Source organism: Watersipora subatra, chromosome 2, assembly GCF_963576615.1.
Source record: "Watersipora subatra chromosome 2, tzWatSuba1.1, whole genome shotgun sequence".
NCBI lineage: Eukaryota > Metazoa > Bryozoa > Gymnolaemata > Cheilostomatida > Watersiporidae > Watersipora > Watersipora subatra.
Window position 1 is genome coordinate 76,818,787 of NC_088709.1, and position 23,300 is coordinate 76,842,086.

At 36.1% G+C, this 23,300-nt stretch overlaps 1 protein-coding gene across 1 annotated transcript; it reads left to right on the top strand.

Annotated features, from left to right (window-relative positions):
- The first annotated feature begins 96 nt into the window (after positions 1-96).
- On the top strand, positions 97-22,348 carry LOC137388926 (myotubularin-related protein 14-like). Its single transcript, XM_068075425.1, has 11 exons — positions 97-237; positions 496-552; positions 916-1,189; positions 3,228-3,267; positions 4,505-4,621; positions 4,727-4,817; positions 13,906-14,101; positions 14,234-14,396; positions 17,037-17,144; positions 17,325-17,777; positions 21,571-22,348. The coding sequence occupies exons 1-11, from the start codon at positions 142-144 to the stop codon at positions 21,746-21,748; spliced, it is 1,773 nt and encodes a 590-aa protein (XP_067931526.1). The 5' UTR covers positions 97-141; the 3' UTR covers positions 21,749-22,348.
- Positions 22,349-23,300: the final 952 nt, after the last annotated feature.

Here is a 23,300-nt window from a genome sequence, read left to right on the forward strand (position 1 = left end):
ACTAATTCTAGCAAACAAGTTGATTCGCTAAAGAAGTCTACAAGCGTAAATTTTAGCTGCTGAAATTCTTTTACTTCTAAAATCTTGTTCTGAACAATTGTTACCAAAACATGAAATGTCGCTAATGATCATTAGTGAAATATGGCAGGATCCGGGAAAATTAAATCTGCTGATTTACACCAGCTTGTTCACCATATGTCAAAGCGTGCGTTTAGAGCAAAAGAGTCGCATCGTTTGGTAAGTGTAGCTTTGATAATTTGGTTTTAATATAACGGATATGAATATCTGGTACAATTTAATGGTTCCGCGGTCACCGTATAATCTATCTCAACTTTTCGATGTTTTAAGAAGTTACGGTTGTAGATTTGAAAGAAAGATTTTGATATCTGTGGCTTTTGTTTTATTTTTGTTGGTTATATCATCATGCATTACAAATTGTAACTTAGGGAACAACATATCTACATAGTGAACAACTTTGTCATAATGTATTTGCAGGACGAACAAATAACGTCTCATTGTTTAACACTTTGTGGAAAAGACTACAAATACTCTGTAAGTATATGCTGTTTCCCTGTTATAAAGTTTTCTTTTCAAATCCAAGTATATTTGCAAAATCTGTTTGGGTTGCTGCTTGCTTGCATATTGTTTCCGTTTTAAAACACAATTTTCCAATTCACTGCTTTAACATTTCATTGTATTTTAAATATTTTTAGCTGTTCAAAATCTATAACAATGCATAAATTATCTTATTATTTAATTTATGGTATTTATTTTTAACTTATGCATTTCCAACCACTGAACGAGAAACGTTTGTGAAATTGAAAGTAATCCAAGTACATAGATAGTGAGGTAGTGTTATGGATTAGGTAAAAGATGAAATTTATGTCAATATAAACTGGTGTTATGTTTTTGTAGGTGCTAGACAACCGAAAAGGAGAGTTGTGCAATCATTACCCAACTAAATTGATCCTTCTTGAATATGAGTGTCGGGACAACTTGGCTCGTCATGAGTCCATCTACAACATGCAATCTATGACAGAGACCTTTGCTAAAGCTAGGTTAGCACGTTGTCGGACTAGATTTGTAATGCCGGTCATGCTCATTGAAGGAAAGCACATCTGTAGATCTGCTACAATTTCAAGTGGAGGAGAAATGTATGGCAGACTCGGCCTTGACCTAATGTTCAGCAGTAAGTGCCTTTGTACTTTCCTTGTCATTTTTTATTGCAGTAATGTGTAACTACATGCAGTAGTTATCTCACTTAGTAGGTAAGTGGATAATTTTTGTCTACATTTAAAGTATTTCTGTGTATGTGACGTATATTCCTTCTATTTCAATATCTTACTGCATCTTCTGCTAGCCAATTGTATTCATCTTCTGCTAGCCAATTGTATTCATCTTCTGCTAGCCAATTGTATTCATCTGTGCTAGCCAATTGTATTCATCTTCTGCTAGCCAATTGTATTCATCTTCTGCTAGCCAATTGTATTCATCTGTGCTAGCCAATTGTATTCATCTTCTGCTAGCCAATTGTATTCATCTGTGCATTATCTACAAACTTTCTTAGCAAATGCTTATTGTACCTATCTAATATCATATCATACCTATCTAATATCATATCATACCTATCTAATATCATATCATACCTATCTAGTATCATATCATACCTATCTAATATCATATCATACCTATCTAATATCATATCATACCTATCTAATATCATATCATACCTATCTAATATCATATCATACCTATCTAGTATCATATCATACCTATCTAATATCATATCATACCTATCTAATATTATATCATACCTATCTAATATCATATCATACCTATCTAATATCATATCATACCTATCTAATATCATATCATACCTATCTAATATCATATCATACCTATCTAATATCATATCATACCTATCTAATATCATATCATACCTATCTAATATCATATCATACCTATCTAGTATCATATCATACCTATCTAATATCATATCATACCTATCTAATATCATATCATACCTATCTAATATCATATCATACCTATCTAATATCATATCATACCTATCTAGTATCATATCATACCTATCTAGTATCATATCATACCTATCTAGTATCATATCATACCTATCTAATATCATATCATACCTATCTAATATCATATCATACCTATCTAATATCATATCATACCTATCTAATATCATATCATACCTATCTAATATCATATCATACCTATCTAATATCATATCATACCTATCTAATATCATATCATACCTATCTAATATCATATCATACCTATCTAGTATCATATCATACCTATCTAATATCATATCATACCTATCTAATATCATATCATACCTATCTAATATCATATCATACCTATCTAATATCATATCATACCTATCTAATATCATATCATACCTATCTAATATCATATCATACCTATCTAATATCATATCATACCTATCTAATATCATATCATACCTATCTAATATCATATCATACCTATCTAATATCATATCATACCTATCTAATATCATATCATACCTATCTAATATCATATCATACCTATCTAATATCATATCATACCTATCTAATATCATATCATACCTATCTAATATCATATCATACCTATCTAATATCATATCATACCTATCTAATATCATATCATACCTATCTAATATCATACCTATCTAATATCATACCTATCTAATATCATACCTATCTAATATCATATCATATCTAACGGATCGTATTCTACCACCATAATCCACTGAAATCTGGTAAAGAATTAGCCATGTCCCCTATTAAAACCTACTCTATACTGATAGTCGAATACTGTGTAAAATTTATACTGGTAAGTCATCACAAAACCCTGTATATACCAGTAGTAAAATACCATACTCTTTATCTATAGGCAGTTAACTACCTATCGATATATATAGACCCTATATATATGTATAGGCAGTTAACTACCTATCGATAGAGATTTTGTATCTACTGGCAGGTTATTATACATATATTCTATCTACTAATAGATAGAATATATGTGTAATCATATATTCATGTCTTTTATTTAATGGTCTGGTAGATGACTACCTGTGTTTTAAATTTAGTGGTAGTTGACTACCCATGCTCTCTATTTTCTGGTAGTGAGTTGGAGTACCGATTTGTTTAATGATTATTGCAGCCTACTCTGATGTCATGATTGTATTTCTTTTGCAGATGGGGACAGTGCAACTAACACATCAACTGCTGATGATGGGTAAGTGTCCAATACTCACCTCTAAGTCATAAGTAGACTATATTATACTCTGTTTACAGTGTAGTTTATAAGTAGACTATATTATATTCTGTTTACAGTGTAGTTTATAAGTAGTCTCTATTATACTCTGTTTACAGTGTAGTTCATAAGTCGACTCTATTATACTCTGATTGTAGTGTAGTTTATAAGTAGACTCTATTATACTCTGTTTACAGTGTAGTTTATAAGTAGACTATATTATATTCTGTTTACAGTGTGGTTTATAAGTCGACTCTATTATACTCTGTTTACAGTGTAGTTCATAAGTAGACTATATTATACTCTGTTTACAGCGTAGTTCATAAGTAGACTCTATTATACTCTGTTTACAGTGTAGTTTATAAGTAGACTCTATTATACTCTGATTGTAGTGTAGTTTATAAGTAGACTCTATTATACTCTGTTTACAGTGTAGTTTATAAGTAGACTATATTATACTCTGATTGTAGTGTAGTTTATAAGTAGACTCTATTATACTCTGTTTACAGTGTAGTTTATAAGTAGTCTCTATTATACTGTTTACAGTGCAGTTTATAAGTAGACTCTATTATACTCTGTTTACAGTGTAGTTTATAAGTAGACTATATTATACTCTGTGTACAGTGTAGTTTATAAGTAGTCTGTATTATACTCTGTTTACAGTGTAGTTTATAAGTAGTCTCTATTATACTCTGTTTATAGTGTAGTTTACAAGTAGACTCTATTACACTCTGTTTACAGTGTAGTTTATAAGTAGACTCTATTATACTCTGTTTACAGTGTAGTTTATAAGTAGTCTCTATTATACTCTGTTTACAGTGTAGTTTATAAGTAGACTCTATTATACTCTGTTTACAGTGTAGTTCATAAGTAGACTCTATTATACTCTGTTTACAGTGTAGTTTATAAGTAGACTCTATTATACTCTGATTGTAGTGTAGTTTATAAGTAGACTCTATTATACTCTGTTTACAGTGTAGTTTATAAGTAGACTATATTATACTCTGTGTACAGTGTAGTTTATAAGTAGTCTGTATTATACTCTGTTTACAGTGTAGTTTATAAGTAGTCTCTATTATACTCTGTTTATAGTGTAGTTTACAAGTAGACTCTATTACACTCTGTTTACAGTGTAGTTTATAAGTAGACTCTATTATACTCTGTTTACAGTGTATAATTTTGCAAATGCTACTTCTCTCCCATGTACTTTTGCCTGCAGCGACTCGCAAGTGTTTGATAGAGTCAGAGGCCATGACATCAGACTGTTGAAGGAACTTGGTGTCAATCATATCTGTGACTTGATGCTTGAGAATAAGAAGGTCAAGTACTTTGTCAAGTAAGCTTTTATCAGTTCTGTCAATATCATCATTTTGTCTTGCTTACTCTGCAAGTCCTAAATATTTTTGTCATATCTGATGTAGCAATTGATGTAACCTTGCAGTGTGACATCATCAGAAAAGATTGATAAAAGGAACAGATATTCTGAGTTTTCAGTCTGGAGCCTGCCTTATCCGGGTTGTGAATTTTTCAAGGTATGTACACCCTTCATCTTGGAGTTATCCTATAAAGCAATGCTTGTCGGGTGTCATGTAACGCTCATCTGAATACATAACCTACTACAGATCTACCTTCCTTTTGTATGCTAGCGGATGACCGGCTTTATGAGAAATTTTTGGGTGTTATCTTTTCCTTCCAAAAGTCAGCACACACAAACACTGTTTACTGTTGTAGCACTCACAACCTGAAAAGTCCAGAAATGGAAAATTGACCGGCCATCAGTTGTGTCTCTATATCTGGCCTTTTAGGGTGCTTTGCGATTTTCTATGTTAGTGGTTACCTAATATGGGTGCACACGGTGTATATGCACCATAACTGGGTGAGGCAGGGTAGGGGCTGTTGATAATGGAGACGCACATACATAGTGATGCATCAGTTGAGATGCATAAGAGATCTTAAAGTTGTTAAATGTTCTTAGGCTATGATAACCGAAGACGTACTTCATAACAAATGCATTTGGTGAAGACAAAAAATGTTTAATTGGATTCGCTCATCAGTAATGGACAGACTAGGTACTGTCAATCACGTGTCCCTGAAAGCGGTGGGTAAATAACTACAAATTTATTGATATGCTGTAAACTAAACTAATACATATCATGCACCCCATATTATGGAAAGAAAATATATTACTTTGATATTTACTCATGCCCGCTTGTCCTTTTTGGCTATGCATAGGGGTTCTGAACGCACCCTTAATCTAGCAGTTTATAGCCTCATGTTGCTATAATTCTGTGTAGCCTCTGGTTTTTCATTGACGCACCATAAATACCTTAGGTGTAGGCAACTTTCACTTACAAAACAGAGGCTTTGCTATCAGATGTTAACACTCAAATGGAATTATAGACTGGGGTCAGCTTTCAGACTTGCTTAGTAAAAAGTTAAAAATATATACATACTAAGTTACTCTTGCCTCACGACATCCTCTTTTTCCTGTCTCATCTTTTAATCGTAGTCTATTCTTGGAAATACATCTTCACTAGTGTTTCAAGTTCAAGGTCTCCTTTATTCTTCACTAGTGCTTCAAGTTCAAGGTCTCCTTCATTCTTCACTAGTGTTTCAAGTTCAAGGTCTCCTTTATTCTTCACTAGTGCTTCAAGTTCAAGGTCTCCTTCATTCTTCACTAGTGTTTCAAGTTCAAGGTCTCCTTTGTTCTTCACTAGTGTTTCAAGTTCAAGGTCTCCTTTGTTCTTCACTAGTGCTTCAAGTTCAAGGTCTCCTTCATTCTTCACTAGTGTTTCAAGTTCAAGGTCTCCTTCATTCTTCACTAGTGTTTCAAGTTCAAGGTCTCCTTTGTTCTTCACTAGTGCTTCAAGTTCAAGGTCTCCTTTGTTCTTCACTAGTGTTTCAAGTTCAAGGTCTCCTTCATTCTTCACTAGTGCTTCAAGTTCAAGGTCTCCTTTGTTCTTCACTAGTGTTTCAAGTTCAAGGTCTCCTTTGTTCTTCACTAGTGCTTCAAGTTCAAGGTCTCCTTTATTCTTCACTAGTGTTTCAAGTTCAAGGTCTCCTTTATTCTTCACTAGTGTTTCAAGTTCAAGGTCTCCTTTGTTCTTCACTAGTGTTTCAAGTTCAAGGTCTCCTTTATTCTTCACTAGTGTTTCAATTTCAAGGTCTCCTTTGTTCTTCACTAGTGCTTCAAGTTCAAGGTCTCCTTTATTCTTCACTAGTGTTTCAAGTTCAAGGTCTCCTTTATTCTTCACTAGTGTTTCAAGTTCAAGGTCTCCTTTGTTCTTCACTAGTGCTTCAATTTCAAGGTCTCCTTCATTCTTCACTAGTGCTTCAAGTTCAAGGTCTCCTTCATTCTTCACTAGTGTTTCAAGTTCAAGGTCTCCTTCATTCTTCACTAGTGTTTCAAGTTCAAGGTCTCCTTTATTCTTCACTAGTGTTTCAAGTTCAAGGTCTCCTTTATTCTTCACTAGTGTTTCAAGTTCAAGGTCTCCTTTATTCTTCACTAGTGTTTCAAGTTCAAGGTCTCCTTTATTCTTCACTAGTGTTTCAAGTTCAAGGTCTCCTTTATTCTTCACTAGTGTTTCAAGTTCAAGGTCTCCTTCATTCTTCACTAGTGTTTCAAGTTCAAGGTCTCCTTTATTCTTCACTAGTGTTTTAAGTTCAAGGTCTCCTTTATTCTTCACTAGTGCTTCAATTTCAAGGTCTCCTTCATTCTTCACTAGTGTTTCAATTTCAAGGTCTCCTTCATTCTTCACTAGTGTTTCAATTTCAAGGTCTCCTTTGTTCTTCACTAGTGTTTCAAGTTCAAGGTCTCCTTTATTCTTCACTAGTGTTTCAAGTTCAAGGTCTCCTTTATTCTTCACTAGTGTTTCAAGTTCAAGGTCTCCTTTATTCTTCACTAGTGCTTCAATTTCAAGGTCTCCTTTATTCTTCACTAGTGTTTCAAGTTCAAGGTCTCCTCTATTCTTCACTAGTGCTTCAAGTTCAAGGTCTCCTTTGTTCTTCACTAGTGCTTCAAGTTCAAGGTCTCCTTTGTTCTTCACTAGTGCTTCAAGTTCAAGGTCTCCTTTATTCTTCACTAGTGCTTCAATTTCAAGGTCTCCTTTATTCTTCACTAGTGTTTCAAGTTCAAGGTCTCCTCTATTCTTCACTAGTGCTTCAAGTTCAAGGTCTCCTCTATTCTTCACTAGTGCTTCAAGTTCAAGGTCTCCTTTGTTCTTCACTAGTGTTTCAAGTTCAAGGGCTCCTTCATTCTTCACTAGTGTTTCAAGTTCAAGGTCTCCTTTGTTCTTCACTAGTGTTTCAATTTCAAGGTCTCCTTTGTTCTTCACTAGTGTTTCAAGTTCAAGGTCTCCTTTATTCTTCACTAGTGCTTCAATTTCAAGGTCTCCTTTATTCTTCACTAGTGTTTCAAGTTCAAGGTCTCCTTTATTCTTCACTAGTGTTTCAAGTTCAAGGTCTCCTTTGTTCTTCACTAGTGTTTCAATTTCAAGGTCTCCTTTGTTCTTCACTAGTGTTTCAAGTTCAAGGTCTCCTTTATTCTTCACTAGTGTTTCAAGTTCAAGGGCTCCTTCATTCTTCACTAGTGTTTCAAGTTCAAGGGCTCCTTCATTCTTCACTAGTGTTTCAAGTTCAAGGTCTCCTTTGTTCTTCACTAGTGTTTCAATTTCAAGGTCTCCTTTGTTCTTCACTAGTGTTTCAAGTTCAAGGTCTCCTTTATTCTTCACTAGTGTTTCAAGTTCAAGGTCTCCTTTATTCTTCACTAGTGTTTCAAGTTCAAGGTCTCCTTTATTCTTCACTAGTGCTTCAAGTTCAAGGTCTCCTTTGTTCTTCACTAGTGCTTCAATTTCAAGGTCTCCTTTATTCTTCACTAGTGTTTCAAGTTCAAGGTCTCCTTTATTCTTCACTAGTGCTTCAAGTTCAAGGTCTCCTTTATTCTTCACTAGTGTTTCAAGTTCAAGGTCTCCTTTATTCTTCACTAGTGCTTCAATTTCAAGGTCTCCTTTATTCTTCACTAGTGTTTCAAGTTCAAGGTCTCCTTTATTCTTCACTAGTGTTTCAAGTTCAAGGTCTCCTTTGTTCTTCACTAGTGCTTCAATTTCAAGGTCTCCTTTATTCTTCACTAGTGTTTCAAGTTCAAGGTCTCATTTATTCTTCACTAGTGCTTCAAATTCAAGGTCTCCTTCATTCTTCACTAGTGCTTCAAGTTCAAGGTCTCCTTTATTCTTCACTAGTGTTTCAAGTTCAAGGTCTCCTTTATTCTTCACTAGTGTTTCAAGTTCAAGGTCTCCTTTATTCTTCACTAGTGTTTTAAGTTCAAGGTCTCCTTCATTCTTCACTAGTGTTTCAAGTTCAAGGTCTCCTTTATTCTTCACTAGTGTTTCAAGTTCAAGGTCTCCTTTGTTCTTCACTAGTGTTTCAATTTCAAGGTCTCCTTTATTCTTCACTAGTATTTCAAGTTCAAGGTCTCCTTTATTCTTCACTAGTGCTTCAAGTTCAAGGTCTCCTTTATTCTTCACTAGTGCTTCAATTTCAAGGTCTCCTTTATTCTTCACTAGTGCTTCAATTTCAAGGTCTCCTTTATTCTTCACTAGTGCTTCAATTTCAAGGTCTCCTTTATTCTTCACTAGTGCTTCAAGTTCAAGGTTTCCTTCATTCTTCACTAGTGTTTCAAGTTCAAGGTCTCCTTCATTCTTCACTAGTGTTTCAAGTTCACGGTCTCCTTTATTCTTCACTAGTGCTTCAAGGTCAAGGTCTCCTTTGTTCTTCACTAGTGTTTCAAGTTCAAGGTCTCCTTCATTCTTCACTAGTGTTTCAAGTTCTAGGTCTCCTTTGTTCTTCACTAGTGTTTCAAGTTCAAGGTCTCCTTTGTTCTTCACTAGTGCTTCAAGTTCAAGGTCTCCTTTGTTCTTCACTAGTGCTTCAAGTTCAAGGTCTCCTTCATTCTTCACTGGTGTTTCAAGTTCAAGGTCTCCTTTATTCTTCACTAGTGCTTCAAGTTCAAGGTCTCCTTTATTCTTCACTAGTGCTTCAAGTTCAAGGTCTCCTTTATTCTTCACTAGTGCTTCAAGTTCAAGGTCTCCTTCATTCTTCACTAGTGTTTCAAGTTCAAGGTCTCCTTCATTCTTCACTAGTGTTTCAAGTTCTAGGTCTCCTTCATTCTTCACTGGTGTTTCAAGTTCAAGGTCTCCTTTATTCTTCACTAGTGCTTCAAGTTCAAGGTCTCCTTTATTCTTCACTAGTGCTTCAAGTTCAAGGTCTCCTTTATTCTTCACTAGTGTTTCAAGTTCAAGGTCTCCTTTATTCTTCACTAGTGTTTCAAGTTCAAGGTCTCCTTTGTTCTTCACTAGTGCTTCAAGTTCAAGGTCTCCTTTATTCTTCACTAGTGCTTCAAGTTCAAGGTCTCCTTTATTCTTCACTAGTGCTTCAAGTTCAAGGTCTCCTTCATTCTTCACTAGTGTTTCAAGTTCAAGGTCTCCTTCATTCTTCACTAGTGTTTCAAGTTCTAGGTCTCCTTCATTCTTCACTGGTGTTTCAAGTTCAAGGTCTCCTTTATTCTTCACTAGTGCTTCAAGTTCAAGGTCTCCTTTATTCTTCACTAGTGCTTCAAGTTCAAGGTCTCCTTTATTCTTCACTAGTGTTTCAAGTTCAAGGTCTCCTTTATTCTTCACTAGTGTTTCAAGTTCAAGGTCTCCTTTATTCTTCACTAGTGTTTCAAGTTCAAGGTCTCCTTTGTTCTTCACTAGTGCTTCAAGGTCAAGGTCTCCTTTATTCTTCACTAGTGCTTCAAGTTCAAGGTCTCCTTTATTCTTCACTAGTGTTTCAAGTTCAAGGTCTCCTTTATTCTTCACTAGTGTTTCAAGTTCAAGGTCTCCTTTATTCTTCACTAGTGTTTCAAGTTCAAGGTCTCCTTTGTTCTTCACTAGTGCTTCAAGGTCAAGGTCTCCTTTATTCTTCACTAGTGCTTCAAGTTCAAGGTCTCCTTTATTCTTCACTAGTGCTTCAAGTTCAAGGTCTCCTTTGTTCTTCACTAGTGTTTCAAGTTCAAGGTCTCCTTTATTCTTCACTAGTGTTTCAAGTTCAAGGTCTCCTTCATTCTTCACTAGTGTTTCAAGTTCAAGGTCTCCTTTATTCTTCACTAGTGCTTCAAGTTCAAGGTCTCCTTTATTCTTCACTAGTGCTTCAAGTTCAAGGTCTCCTTTATTCTTCACTAGTGTTTCAAGTTCAAGGTCTCCTTTATTCTTCACTAGTGTTTCAAGTTCAAGGTCTCCTTTATTCTTCACTAGTGTTTCAAGTTCAAGGTCTCCTTTATTCTTCACTAGTGCTTCAAGTTCAAGGTCTCCTTCATTCTTCACTAGTGCTTCAAGTTCAAGGTCTCCTTTGTTCTTCACTAGTGTTTCAATTTCAAGGTCTCCTTCATTCTTCACTAGTGCTTCAAGTTCAAGGTCTCCTTTGTTCTTCACTAGTGCTTCAAGTTCAAGGTCTCCTTCATTCTTCACTAGTGCTTCAAGTTCAAGGTCTCATTTATTCTTCACTAGTGCTTCAAGTTCAAGGTTTCCTTCATTCTTCACTAGTGCTTCAAGTTCAAGGTCTCCTTTGTTCTTCACTAGTGTTTCAATTTCAAGGTCTCCTTCATTCTTCACTAGTGCTTCAAGTTCAAGGTCTCCTTTATTCTTCACTAGTGTTTCAAGTTCAAGGTCTCCTTTATTCTTCACTAGTGTTTCAAGTTCAAGGTCTCCTTTGTTCTTCACTAGTGCTTCAAGTTCAAGGTCTCCTTTATTCTTCACTAGTGTTTCAAGTTCAAGGTCTCCTTCATTCTTCACTAGTGTTTCAAGTTCAAGGTCTCCTTCATTCTTCACTAGTGTTTCAAGGTCAAGGTCTCCTTTATTCTTCACTAGTGCTTCAAGTTCAAGGTCTCCTTCATTCTTCACTAGTGCTTCAAGGTCAAGGTCTCCTTTGATCTTCACTAGTGTTTCAAGTTCAAGGTCTCCTTTGTTCTTCACTAGTGTTTCAAGTTCAAGGTCTCCTTCATTCTTCACTAGTGTTTCAAGGTCAAGGTCTCCTTTATTCTTCACTAGTGCTTCAAGTTCAAGGTCTCCTTCATTCTTCACTAGTGCTTCAAGTTCAAGGTCTCCTTTGTTCTTCACTAGTGTTTCAATTTCAAGGTCTCCTTCATTCTTCACTAGTGCTTCAAGTTCAAGGTCTCCTTTATTCTTCACTAGTGCTTCAAGTTCAAGGTCTCCTTCATTCTTCACTAGTGCTTCAAGTTCAAGGTCTCATTTATTCTTCACTAGTGCTTCAAGTTCAAGGTCTCCTTCATTCTTCACTAGTGCTTCAAGTTCAAGGTCTCCTTTGTTCTTCACTAGTGTTTCAATTTCAAGGTCTCCTTCATTCTTCACTAGTGCTTCAAGTTCAAGGTCTCCTTTATTCTTCACTAGTGTTTCAAGTTCAAGGTCTCCTTTATTCTTCACTAGTGTTTCAAGTTCAAGGTCTCCTTTGTTCTTCACTAGTGCTTCAAGTTCAAGGTCTCCTTCATTCTTCACTAGTGCTTCAAGGTCAAGGTCTCCTTTGATCTTCACTAGTGTTTCAAGTTCAAGGTCTCCTTTGTTCTTCACTAGTGTTTCAAGTTCAAGGTCTCCTTTATTCTTCACTAGTGTTTCAAGTTCAAGGTCTCTTTTGTTCTTCACTAGTGCTTCAAGTTCAAGGTCTCCTTTATTCTTCACTAGTGTTTCAAGTTCAAGGTCTCCTTTATTCTTCACTAGTGTTTCAAGTTCAAGGTCTCCTTTATTCTTCATTAGTGTTTCAAGTTCAAGGTCTCCTTTATTCTTCACTAGTGTTTCAATTTCAAGGTCTCCTTTATTCTTCACTAGTGCTTCAAGTTCAAGGTCTCCTTTATTCTTCACTAGTGCTTCAAGTTCAAGGTCTCCTTCATTCTTCACTAGTGTTTCAAGTTCAAGGTCTCCTTCATTCTTCACTAGTGCTTCAAGTTCAAGGTCTCCTTTATTCTTCACTAGTGCTTCAAGTTCAAGGTCTCCTTTGTTCTTCACTAGTGCTTCAATTTCAAGGTCTCCTTTATTCTTCACTAGTGCTTCAAGTTCAAGGTCTCCTTCATTCTTCACTAGTGCTTCAAATTCAAGGTCTCCTTCATTCTTCACTAGTGCTTCAATTTCAAGGTCTCCTTCATTCTTCACTAGTGTTTCAAGTTCAAGGTCTCTTTCATTCTTCACTAGTGCTTCAAGTTCAAGGTCTCCTTTATTCTTCACTAGTGCTTCAAGTTCAAGGTCTCCTTCATTCTTCACTAGTGCTTCAAATTCAAGGTCTCCTTCATTCTTCACTAGTGCTTCAATTTCAAGGTCTCCTTCATTCTTCACTAGTGTTTCAAGTTCAAGGTCTCCTTTATTCTTCACTAGTGTTTCAAGTTCAAGGTCTCCTTTGTTCTTCACTAGTGCTTCAATTTCAAGGTCTCCTTTATTCTTCACTAGTGCTTCAAGTTCAAGGTCTCCTTCATTCTTCACTAGTGCTTCAAATTCAAGGTCTCCTTCATTCTTCACTAGTGCTTCAATTTCAAGGTCTCCTTCATTCTTCACTAGTGTTTCAAGTTCAAGGTCTCCTTTATTCTTCACTAGTGTTTCAAGTTCAAGGTCTCCTCTATTCTTCACTAGTGCTTCAAGTTCAAGGTCTCCTTTATTCTTCACTAGTGCTTCAAATTCAAGGTCTCCTTCATTGTTTGGGTAGTTGGCTGAATTCTTTCCCTAAGTTAGTGCGACTTCAAGCATTGATAATAGAGAGTTAATGAATGAAAGTTGACTTTGTCTGTTACATTACTTTAACGACTGCTGACTTGAAGTGTACATGTAGCAGTTACATTACTTTAAAGACTGCTGACTTGAAGTGTATATGTAGCTGTTACATTACTTTAAAGACTGCTGACTTGAAGTGTATATGTAGCAGTTACATTACTTTAAAGACTGCTGACTTGAAGTGTACATGTAGCTGTTACATTACTTTAAAGACTGCTGACTTGAAGTGTACGTGTAGACCTACCAACACAGGATATGAGATAACATGGTGATAGCAACAGGCAGTGTAACTTTCTTTAATTTAGACTGGGTGAAATTTCATTTTACTTAGCGTAATTGCTTAGTATTATTTTCACATTGTTTTATTGTATAAACTACATTTTGTGGTATCTACATTTAACCTATTCGCATTGTAATTTGAAAATGTGATGCTTTAAGAAGCTTCGACAGCCATGTGTTGGAGATTTCTTTTGTTTTAGGTTCATATATTAGACCGAGTTTTACTTCATATGTTGAAACAAGGCAATCATAAAGATGTTCTATTGTATGTCTGTATTCAACATAAAGCGTGTGTGTGTACTGATGCAGCGTGAAGTGCGTGAACTGCTAAGTGGGTAATTGCGGACATTATAACCAATCACATTGGAGAGTGCTGCTACTTTCAATGGTGCACTACTGGATGTTCAGGGCTGATGCCTCGAAGATGTGTGGTAACTTCTATTGGCCATCAAGGAGAATGCCATTTTATGGGAAAATCCTGTCAATGAAAGCTCACTGGGCTTTGACATTAAGTTTTCAAGATTTGCTCTATTGTTAGAAATGGAGGGACAAAGGCTATGATGGAGATAAGTCACGCTTTGACTGGAATCAAGACTTTGTTGATGCAAGATTAGAACTGCCCAATGAAAAGCATCTGCGAATCCCAACTGTCCAATGGCATGAGTACAAGAGTTGGAACCTAATACAAATCACACAAAACTACCTGCATGTTATTCTTCAGCATATTCAGTCAGGTGTCTAGATATCATCTTTTTCCATGCTTGCAGATACCCTTTGTTAAAACAATACGAGATTACCACATATCTTCTATATATATCAGGAGACTCCAGATTGTTGATATACTATATATCTTCTATATCATTAAGGGGACTCTGGACTGTTAATACACTGCATCTCTGGATGGGACAGAACCCCTCTTTTTATCTCTCTCACTCGGCTCTCACTCTGGGCTGATGGATTGATTCACAAATCTCTCTCTCCTCTTGAAATCCTCTATTTTACGGTAGCCTATGATTGGTACTTGTTTGGGTGAGTTGAAAACGATAATCGCAACTGATAATTACTAGATAGTCATGCCATCTATGAGTATATTCTTGAATAGGTGCAATAACAAAGTTTTTCGGCTGACTGTAATTGTCTGCTCATTACAAGCAATGCCATTAACCCTCAGCATTAATTGCCGTGAGCAAGCAACTCCTTTTGAGGCTTGTATACATGTATGTTCAAATATGCTGAATTTGTTGTCAAGTATTCACAGATGCGTATTATTTGGTAACAACGAACTGTTACTGCTTGCCAAGTTAAGCAGGAGTAATCACCCACAGACACTTGTCCCACGACCAAACGAGCGGAGCGAATGTTTGAGAGTTTTTATGATAAATGCATGTGCACACAACTCACGAAAATTATTCATCAACAATGTCGCAAACCCTTGTACCGAAATCTCATCAACAAATTTAACCATTTTTCCGTGGAGTCGTTTAAGTATAATAGCGATACAAAACACATATAAACCTATTTAAATATATTAGCAAGTCTTTGAAAAGTGTCGACAGTATCTTAAAACTTACCCATCTGTACGGATTATACACAAATAGACAGATTAATTTGGCCGAAAATCGTTATTAAAACTTGCCAAACCTTTTATCAAAATTAAGACCGGCAATTGAAACGCCGAGCGACAAAGAATAGAACCATTAAGTCGTGCGTATTTCACGAAAAAATAACGGGCGCATTTCACCAGTCTATAGCATTGTCGAATTGCCGAAGGTTTCTGTAATTAACGTAGAAGTACAGAAATATAATCGTTTCTTTTTTGCCGATTTCAAAGTAACTGACATTTTGGACACTTTTGAGTACTTTGGTATTCTAACTGATGTCCAACGCAGTGACAGTAAAGGAAATGACGATGATATTTTTTTCTAACGATTCTTATGAGAATATTACAATATTTAATTATAAGTTTGGATGACTATTGAAGTGTTATAGTCACACTAACAACATCGATGATGGGCAATATGTTACTGTTATTATTTTTTCTAAATAGTCTTGCTAAATAGATTTTCTAAAAATCTATATAAATATCACAACTTCTTAATATTGTTAGCTATGACGTTTTGAAATGTAAACAAAATTGTGCATTGGTTTTCTATTATTACTGTATTACTATATTAATAATATTGGTTATTCTAATAATATCAGTGCATTTTACTTCTAATATTGCATTTCTCCTATTGCAGGGGAGAGATATAAACATATAATCCTTTCCTTTCATTATTGCTATTTGTTGTGTATAATAACACCCACACCCAGTTAGAGGTGGAACGAGACACGAGACGTCTCGAGTATCGACCTGTCTCGTATCGGTCTCGTCTCGACTTAACTATTGCCAAACTCGAGACAGGAAATAGAACTAAAGCGCCTGCGCACGGTTGTTAAAACATGGCTTCTTACGGTAGCGACAACTCCATATATTGTAATGGATTGCGGGCAACTGCCTTTAAAGTTATACCCGGTCCGTTACTACCTGTTGCTATTGATTATGTTGGCCACTGAGTCTAATCATGTAGTCCGGACAACGGCCCTGTTATATTTTAGTTCGGTTCTGTGTCCTTAAAACAGATACCGGGTCGTATCTAATTACTCTTCGGATAATCCAATTTAATAAATAAGACTTTTGCGGGTAAAATGTCTGTATTTTATCGTATCGTGTCTAAACACCAACTGCCCTTCATAAAATTCGGGCCTCTTTTACGTATATACTACCAATCGCGGGTAAAACGTTCCCGGACACGGAGAAACGAACGAAAGGCCGTGTCGACCATAGTCCGTGTTCGGTTAACAATGACGTTTTGTTAACTCAATATAAGAATATACATGTGCATGTATACAGTAATTAATATAATTTCATGAGTACAATTTAAATATAATTCACATACTACAGTTAATACACAAACAACACTTAACATTATGAAACGATAAGAATGAAAGTGTTATCGTGTGTTCTTTTAGTTGCGGTATTTCTTTGTAGAGCGACGGCTATCGGTTTCATTACAATAAAAAGTAAGAACTATTCAATAGATGATAAAAATATACATGTACAAAGCAATATGTTTATAATAATTATGATCAATCAAGCTCAAAATTCTTAGAATATATAACTTCGGTATTTTAGAGCTGTTTGTGTCACTTTAGTTTACAAAAACTACATGCATATCACTATTAAAATGTTGTATTTAAATCGTTTACACCAGGTGAAAATTCAATTTAAAAATAGTTTTATTAATTTTATATATACCAAGTAGCTAGTACTTGTGTAGTGAAATCATCACCAAATGCTCATTATTTTACTGTTTCGTGTCTCGAGTCTCGAATTTTTACAAGAGAGTGTCTCGAGTCGAGTCTCGAACTTAAAAAACCTGTCTCGTTCCACCTCTACACCCAGTACATAACAGCTACCATTGCAGTTATCCTATTGCACTGCAGTGCCATTTGACTGCTAGTATTGCATTTCTCAACCATCAGTACCCTTTCTTTTTTCCAATATCATTTTGGTCGTGGGCTGTATGACAGGGAAATTTCTAGTAGTAATAACTTGCCCACATTAGACAATGTCATGACATAAGAATACTTGCCGGCATCTGTCAGCAGTTTGCTTGCATGTTGTAGACACAATCTGCCTGACAGGCTAGAGAAAGGCGAAGAAGTTTTGTTTTTCTGCTTCTACTTTCTCAAGTTCATCCAGCACGAAGATTTTGTTGTTAGCTTTCGGCAAAGGTTACTTTCTTTTTTATTATATGTTATTTATTATTGTTCTTACTATTGTTCTTTCCTGCAGATTGTCTTGCTTTCTGGACTGCCGACTGTCTTTCAAAACTGCCTGGTGCAGGTACATTTCAGTTGTTTTGTTTTGAATATTTTCTGCATTGCTTGATTGGATTAATTTTGTCTGAACAGACCTGCCAGGGCACGCAACATGTCAAGCACGGACCTGGAGATGCAGTGTCCTCTCGGAGTGCTCCTTGACTCAGACTTTCCTCCTTTTGGTAGCAGCACGAGCCTGTGTAGCGAGAACAGTGCAGCTAGTCGTACAGACGCGGCACCGCTGCTCTTCATGGTCGACTCTCCTGATAAGGATGGCAGTCAGACGAGTAGCTACGTGCCGACGGATCCCAAGACTACTCCGGTAAGTGTACCAGGTGCACGAGGCAAGCCAGCAACTCCAACCAGCGTATCCTCAGACAAAAATTCTTCGGGGACGAAAAGTGATGGTTCCGAGGCTGGCAGCTGGCAGGTTGTGACTGGTACTGGTAGCTTCGCTGACTCTACTTCACCCTACCTCCTTTCTGATCCGAACCACAAATCCTCCTTTGCCAGTAATGATCTTGCCCGCCACTCTGCCTCCAGTCTGTAAGTAGTTTATTTTGCTATAAGCGAGACATTGCGCTTATAAACAATGTCTAGCCTACCGTGTTTTGTTGCTATAAGCTAGCTCCACACAGTAATCTCACATTCATACATTTATCAAAACGGTTAGTAACGTACATGTTATAGCTTATTAAATAAATGATTATAATCAAAATAATGCAGGGAGATAATAAGTGTAAAATGAAATTCTTTGAAATTTGAGCCCAAATTCGGGCTGAACTTTTGCCTGAAATCAGAGCCAAATTTTGTAGCATGAGTGTGACTAAGTGTCCCACTACATGTGTGACACTTAGTGTGATTACAGAAGTTATTGCTTGAGAACTTTTCTGCTTGGTTGTATAAACAGATATTTTTTTGATAAGTTCGCGTGTGTGAGCAGCAATTGATTATTGTGTCGTAATAAATCCCATACTCGATGATATTTCAAGTGTTCCCCCTCTAAGAAGTCTGTAGAGGAGACTCGGTGACATTTCTACCATCAATATTAACGACTATCTTATGATACTTGCCTGTTGCATTTCTATATCCTAAAGAGCAGACAAATATAGACCTTGCTAATGTATTCATGCGTATTAAAGATTAAAATAGAGCATTTATTTTTATTGCAATACTAATTTCTTTGTTATATTTTATACTGTTAGTTATAAATAAGAGTGTTTCACATTCAAATACACTGTATATGTACAGTATATATAATAGTTACAGGAGTTATGGGATGGGTTATTCAAATACACTGTATATGTACAGTATATATAATAGTTACAGGAGTTATGGGATGGGTTATTCAAATACACTGTATATGTACAGTATATATAATAGTTACAGGAGTTATGGGATGGGTTATTCAAATACACTGTATATGTACAGTATATATAATAGTTACAGGAGTTATGGGATGGGTTATTCAAATACACTGTATATGTACAGTATATATAATAGTTACAGGAGTTATGGGATGGGTTATTCAAATACACTGTATATGTACAGTATATATAATAGGTAGTTACAGGAGTTATGGGATGGGTTATTCAAATACACTGTATATGTACAGTATATATAATAGGTAGTTACAGGAGTTATGGGATGGGTTATAAAGGGTTTGAACAAATTAAATCTATCTTTTCATTTTCAATGGGAAATTATTGGTCGCAATAAAACGTTTTTTTGGAATACGAGCTCGAGTTTGGAACATAAACTCTTGTATCAAGGTACTGCTGTGTATATACAGGTATACAAGGTACTGCTGTGTATATACAGGTATACAAGGTACTGCTGTTTATATACAGGTATACAAGGTACTGCTGTGTATATACAGGTATACAAGGTACTGCTGTGTATATACTGGTACACAAGGTACTGCTGTCTATATACAGGTATACAAGGTACTGCTGTGTATATACAGGTATACAAGGTACTGCTGTCTATATACAGGTATACAAGGTACTGCTGTCTATATACAGGTATACAAGGTACTGCTGTCTATATACAGGTATACAAGGTACTGCTGTCTATATACAGGTATACAAGGTACTGCTGTCTATATACAGGTATACAAGGTACTGCTGTCTATATACAGGTATATAAGGTACTGCTGTGTATATACAGGTATACAAGGTACTGCTGTCTATATACAGGTATACAAGGTACTGCTGTCTATATACAGGTATATAAGGTTCTGCTGTGTATATACAGGTATACAAGGCACTGCTGTCTATATACAGGTATACAAGGTTCTGCTGTCTATATACAGGTTATTGTATCTAACTCTAGTAGGTTTGATACAGCCAAGGTGCATAGTAGCCTGTTATAGGTAAGCCTGCGTACACATTCCATATTCACTCACTCTGGTGCCCAGTATGTCGCAGGTCTCCTGATTCGTTCTTCATATCTGTGTATGTCACATAATCAGCTATAGTCTCTTGATTAAGTAGGGATTTATGTAAAACATTACGTAGAACATGTAGCTGTGTGGTTTGGTTTAGTCTAAACATGACTAATGCTTGCATCGGTTATCTTAGAGTTAACCTGGCCCAAGTCAGAATAAATCATCATCTCTCTACCTCAAACCTATGTATGCATGAGGCTATGCTCTGTGTGTCTCTAGGGCTGAGTAACAATATTTATTGTACTTCATGAATTATCATTATTTTACATTTAAGTTATTTTTATATAGATATCTTTAAACACAGGCCTAATTAATGGGTTAGTTTTGATGCTGTATGTAATTATTTAAAGTATTTATTATTAGGTTATTTGGTCTGGGTACACATTAAATGAAATACTATGTATTCTGATAAGGTTCTTTGCTCTAACGTAAGATTGTTTTAACATATGGAGTTAACTTGGGTTGCCACTGTATGCAGAGGGTTTTCTGTACATATACCCAATTTTATCAAATTTAAACACAATTTGGGGCCCTTAGAATGATAATTTAATCAATATCATAATCAATATTCTGATAACTGAGTAACTTAGTCATATTATACTGGGATTTTATGACAAGGCATTATACAGTCCATATTTGCCAAGTCTCCCGGTTTGGCTGGGACCCTCCAGCTTTTTAAGTCAGTCTCCCTTTTGCACAAAATATCCCGTTTTCCTCCAGCTTTTTCAATAAAAGTAGTGGTTTAATTTTTTTCTTGTTGTTTTCCCTTTGTTTACTAGTTGCGAGCCCTCATCATCATACAAAGTTAGCAACAATGAAACAAACCGCTATTAAACCGTATGTTTGCCATAAAACCTGGGCTATTTAGATTTAGCAACATTGATGTCTAACGATTTGCTCTACAGCTTTTCATCAATAAACAAAGATTATACATGGAGCTGTGACATATCGTTGGTAAACGACCCTGACCTCACATTGATAGTAGAGTACCTGAACATTGAATAAAATCGTGGAAGGGCCTCCTATGTACGTACCAATGAAGAAAAAGAAACTTCATAAGTAAATCTAAGCTTCAGATTCAACTACTACATTTACCATCAATCTCATGCTTTTTTTTCTCAACTACTTGGCAAGTATGATACACTCATTTTTCAAAATAACCACATCTGATACAGTCAATCTGTGTTTTGTCATTAAATGACAAACACTTGTATTTTCATAGAGTGCCCTTCTGAACAGTTATTCAAACAGTTAAGCTTCTAAGTTCACAGGAGGATTATAGATTTATTCACGTCGCCCAGCTACAGCTATCTTTAATCTATATAAATCTCTGTGTTTATCTGTTTATTGGTCTGCCCAGTTATAGCGATTTACTTCTAGGAATGAAAAATATGCTTTGCGCTGGAATTGAACTTATAATCTTAAGGTACGCAGGCCGACATTCTATCCACTAAGCCACATGGTCTAATCGCAATACAATGGATTAATTGTGCACATAATCATTACACCGGTTAAAATACGCACGCTCAAAATGTTTGTGAAAATACTATTGGTTATTACTAGCATTTTTGAAGATCATGATTTCAGTCCAGATTCATTTCAATTCAGATTTTGTGACCAAAGTTGATATTCTGTTGAATCTGACGCTAATGGTTTTTAGCTAGGAGTAAATCTAACCATAAATATCTAGGTTAGAGGCCATGGGCTAAGGAAGTAGATCGCAGTGAACAATTCGCAGTAGGAGCGCAGTTGTAGCAGCAGTGAATGTCTACTGGGCATCGGAAATTTTAATGCGCTACAAAATCATTGCGTACTGTACTGTAATGACGCAGTGCTGTTCTCATATGTCGTAAGGCTTCTACAGACACTTTTCATTTTGTGTGTTGACAGGCCAGATCTATGCGAGCCTTCTCAGCGCTGTAGGAGGTTGGAAGAAGTACGAACATTATTTTATGGCGCCTATGCTCATACCGTTGGTTTCAAGCACAGCCCAGAATCTGGAGGCCTTTCCTCCCTTCTCGATATGGTCGCAGACAAGATGGTGGCACTCGGAAGTAAACTTGCCTAATTAAAATTACTCAATCGGAGAACCAACAATACAGTACCATAGAGCTACGCGAATGTCTCCAATGGTGCTGCATACATGTTGCCATGGCAACAGTCTCGCTGACTAGTATCAATCATGTTTTATGCACGGACCTGCCGCTGTTGCTGTTTTAGCTCCACTATTTATTTCTTACACAATCAGACATCATGCATCAAATCTTATTCCTTTTCTTTAAATGATTGAATGTAGGACTGCTTCATTAAAGATATGCTATTTACTGTATTAATCTTAGCTGCCTGCAGTTTTGGCTGTTTCTCCTTATGCCCATAGTCATATGGGATTCTGGAAGAGTCACAACTGTCTGTTTCTATAGTATGTAAAAAGTACAACTTGTATATGATGCCTCTGGTTTGCTCAATTCTATATGCACTTAATGACTTGTCAGTCTATTGCATCTTTTATCATCTTTCTCAATTTATTTTATCATGTCTAATTTTAATACACCGCATAGATGAGCTGTTCTAGTTTTGTTCATTTTAGTCTCTCATGAGTTCTATTGCATGGATATATTTGTATTTTATTTCTTACAATCTTTTATAATACACGTGTCTATGTCTAGTATTCCGGAATTAAAGGGATAGCAGACAACGTTATGAGAGAAAGAGGAAAGTCCCTGAGATAAATAGTGAGAAACTGTAGCTAGTGATCATATACATAAGATGAATCGGAAGGCGGATTGCTGAAACTTTTAGATGAACGCAGACCTTATTACAACACAGCGCTGTTCTCAAACAACTGTCTGGCTGTCACCACAAAAAGCATATCATTTCCTATTCTCCTGGCATTAATGAAACCAAGTGTAGCGCAACCTTCCTGCTGGTAGACCCAAATGGTCAACTTTCCTTATTGGGTTTTGTTTCAGTAAGTCTACAGACTTGTAGAGTTATTGAGTGAGGATGGTTGGATTTGATTGTAAGATTCTAAGCTTCATAAACGCAGCATTAAAACTTGCTAATGAATCGTTTCACTGGTTAGCTGTTCTAACCGGTGAGACGACTCATTATAGCCCATTAATCCTAGACATTTATGGTTGGATTTACTTCCTAACTAAAAACCATTGGCGTCAGGTTCAACAGCATACCTAATTCTGGTCACGTATACCATTCACCTAAAGGACAAGAGAGCTACGTAATGGCATAAGCTAGATCTAAGCCTGACTTCTGAAATGGTTGTCAACACTATTTGGACTAGCAGTGTCACTTTGTCATCCATCACCTAATTTGGCAGTTGTTGAGGTGGTCGTGTGGCGACCTTACTATTCGCCTTTTCCAACTTGTCTTGTCTGCACCATACTTTACTGCTACCTCTCACATGTATTCTGTATGACAATCTTTTGTTATGATTATTAATGATCTAATCTATGATACTATAACATGCTTTAATTGCTGTGTGCAAAAGACAAACTTATTTTTGTTTCTTGTTTCAAACCTGTTGTTTCTTCTAGTAGGTTACCAAGCTTGGCATTGCCTAACGCATATTAAAAGTGGTTGTAATTTTAAACGCATTGCATCGT

Excerpts from the sequence above, each read along its gene's own strand:
- LOC137388926 (XM_068075425.1), top strand. The coding sequence starts at position 142 with ATGGCAGGATCCGGGAAAATTAAATCTGCTGATTTACACCAGCTTGTT. Across the intron at positions 238-495 it reads CAAAAGAGTCGCATCGTTTG|GACGAACAAATAACGTCTCA; the intron begins GTAAGTGTAGCT and ends ATGTATTTGCAG. Across the intron at positions 14,102-14,233 it reads TCTTCAGCATATTCAGTCAG|GGGACTCTGGACTGTTAATA; the intron begins GTGTCTAGATAT and ends TATATCATTAAG.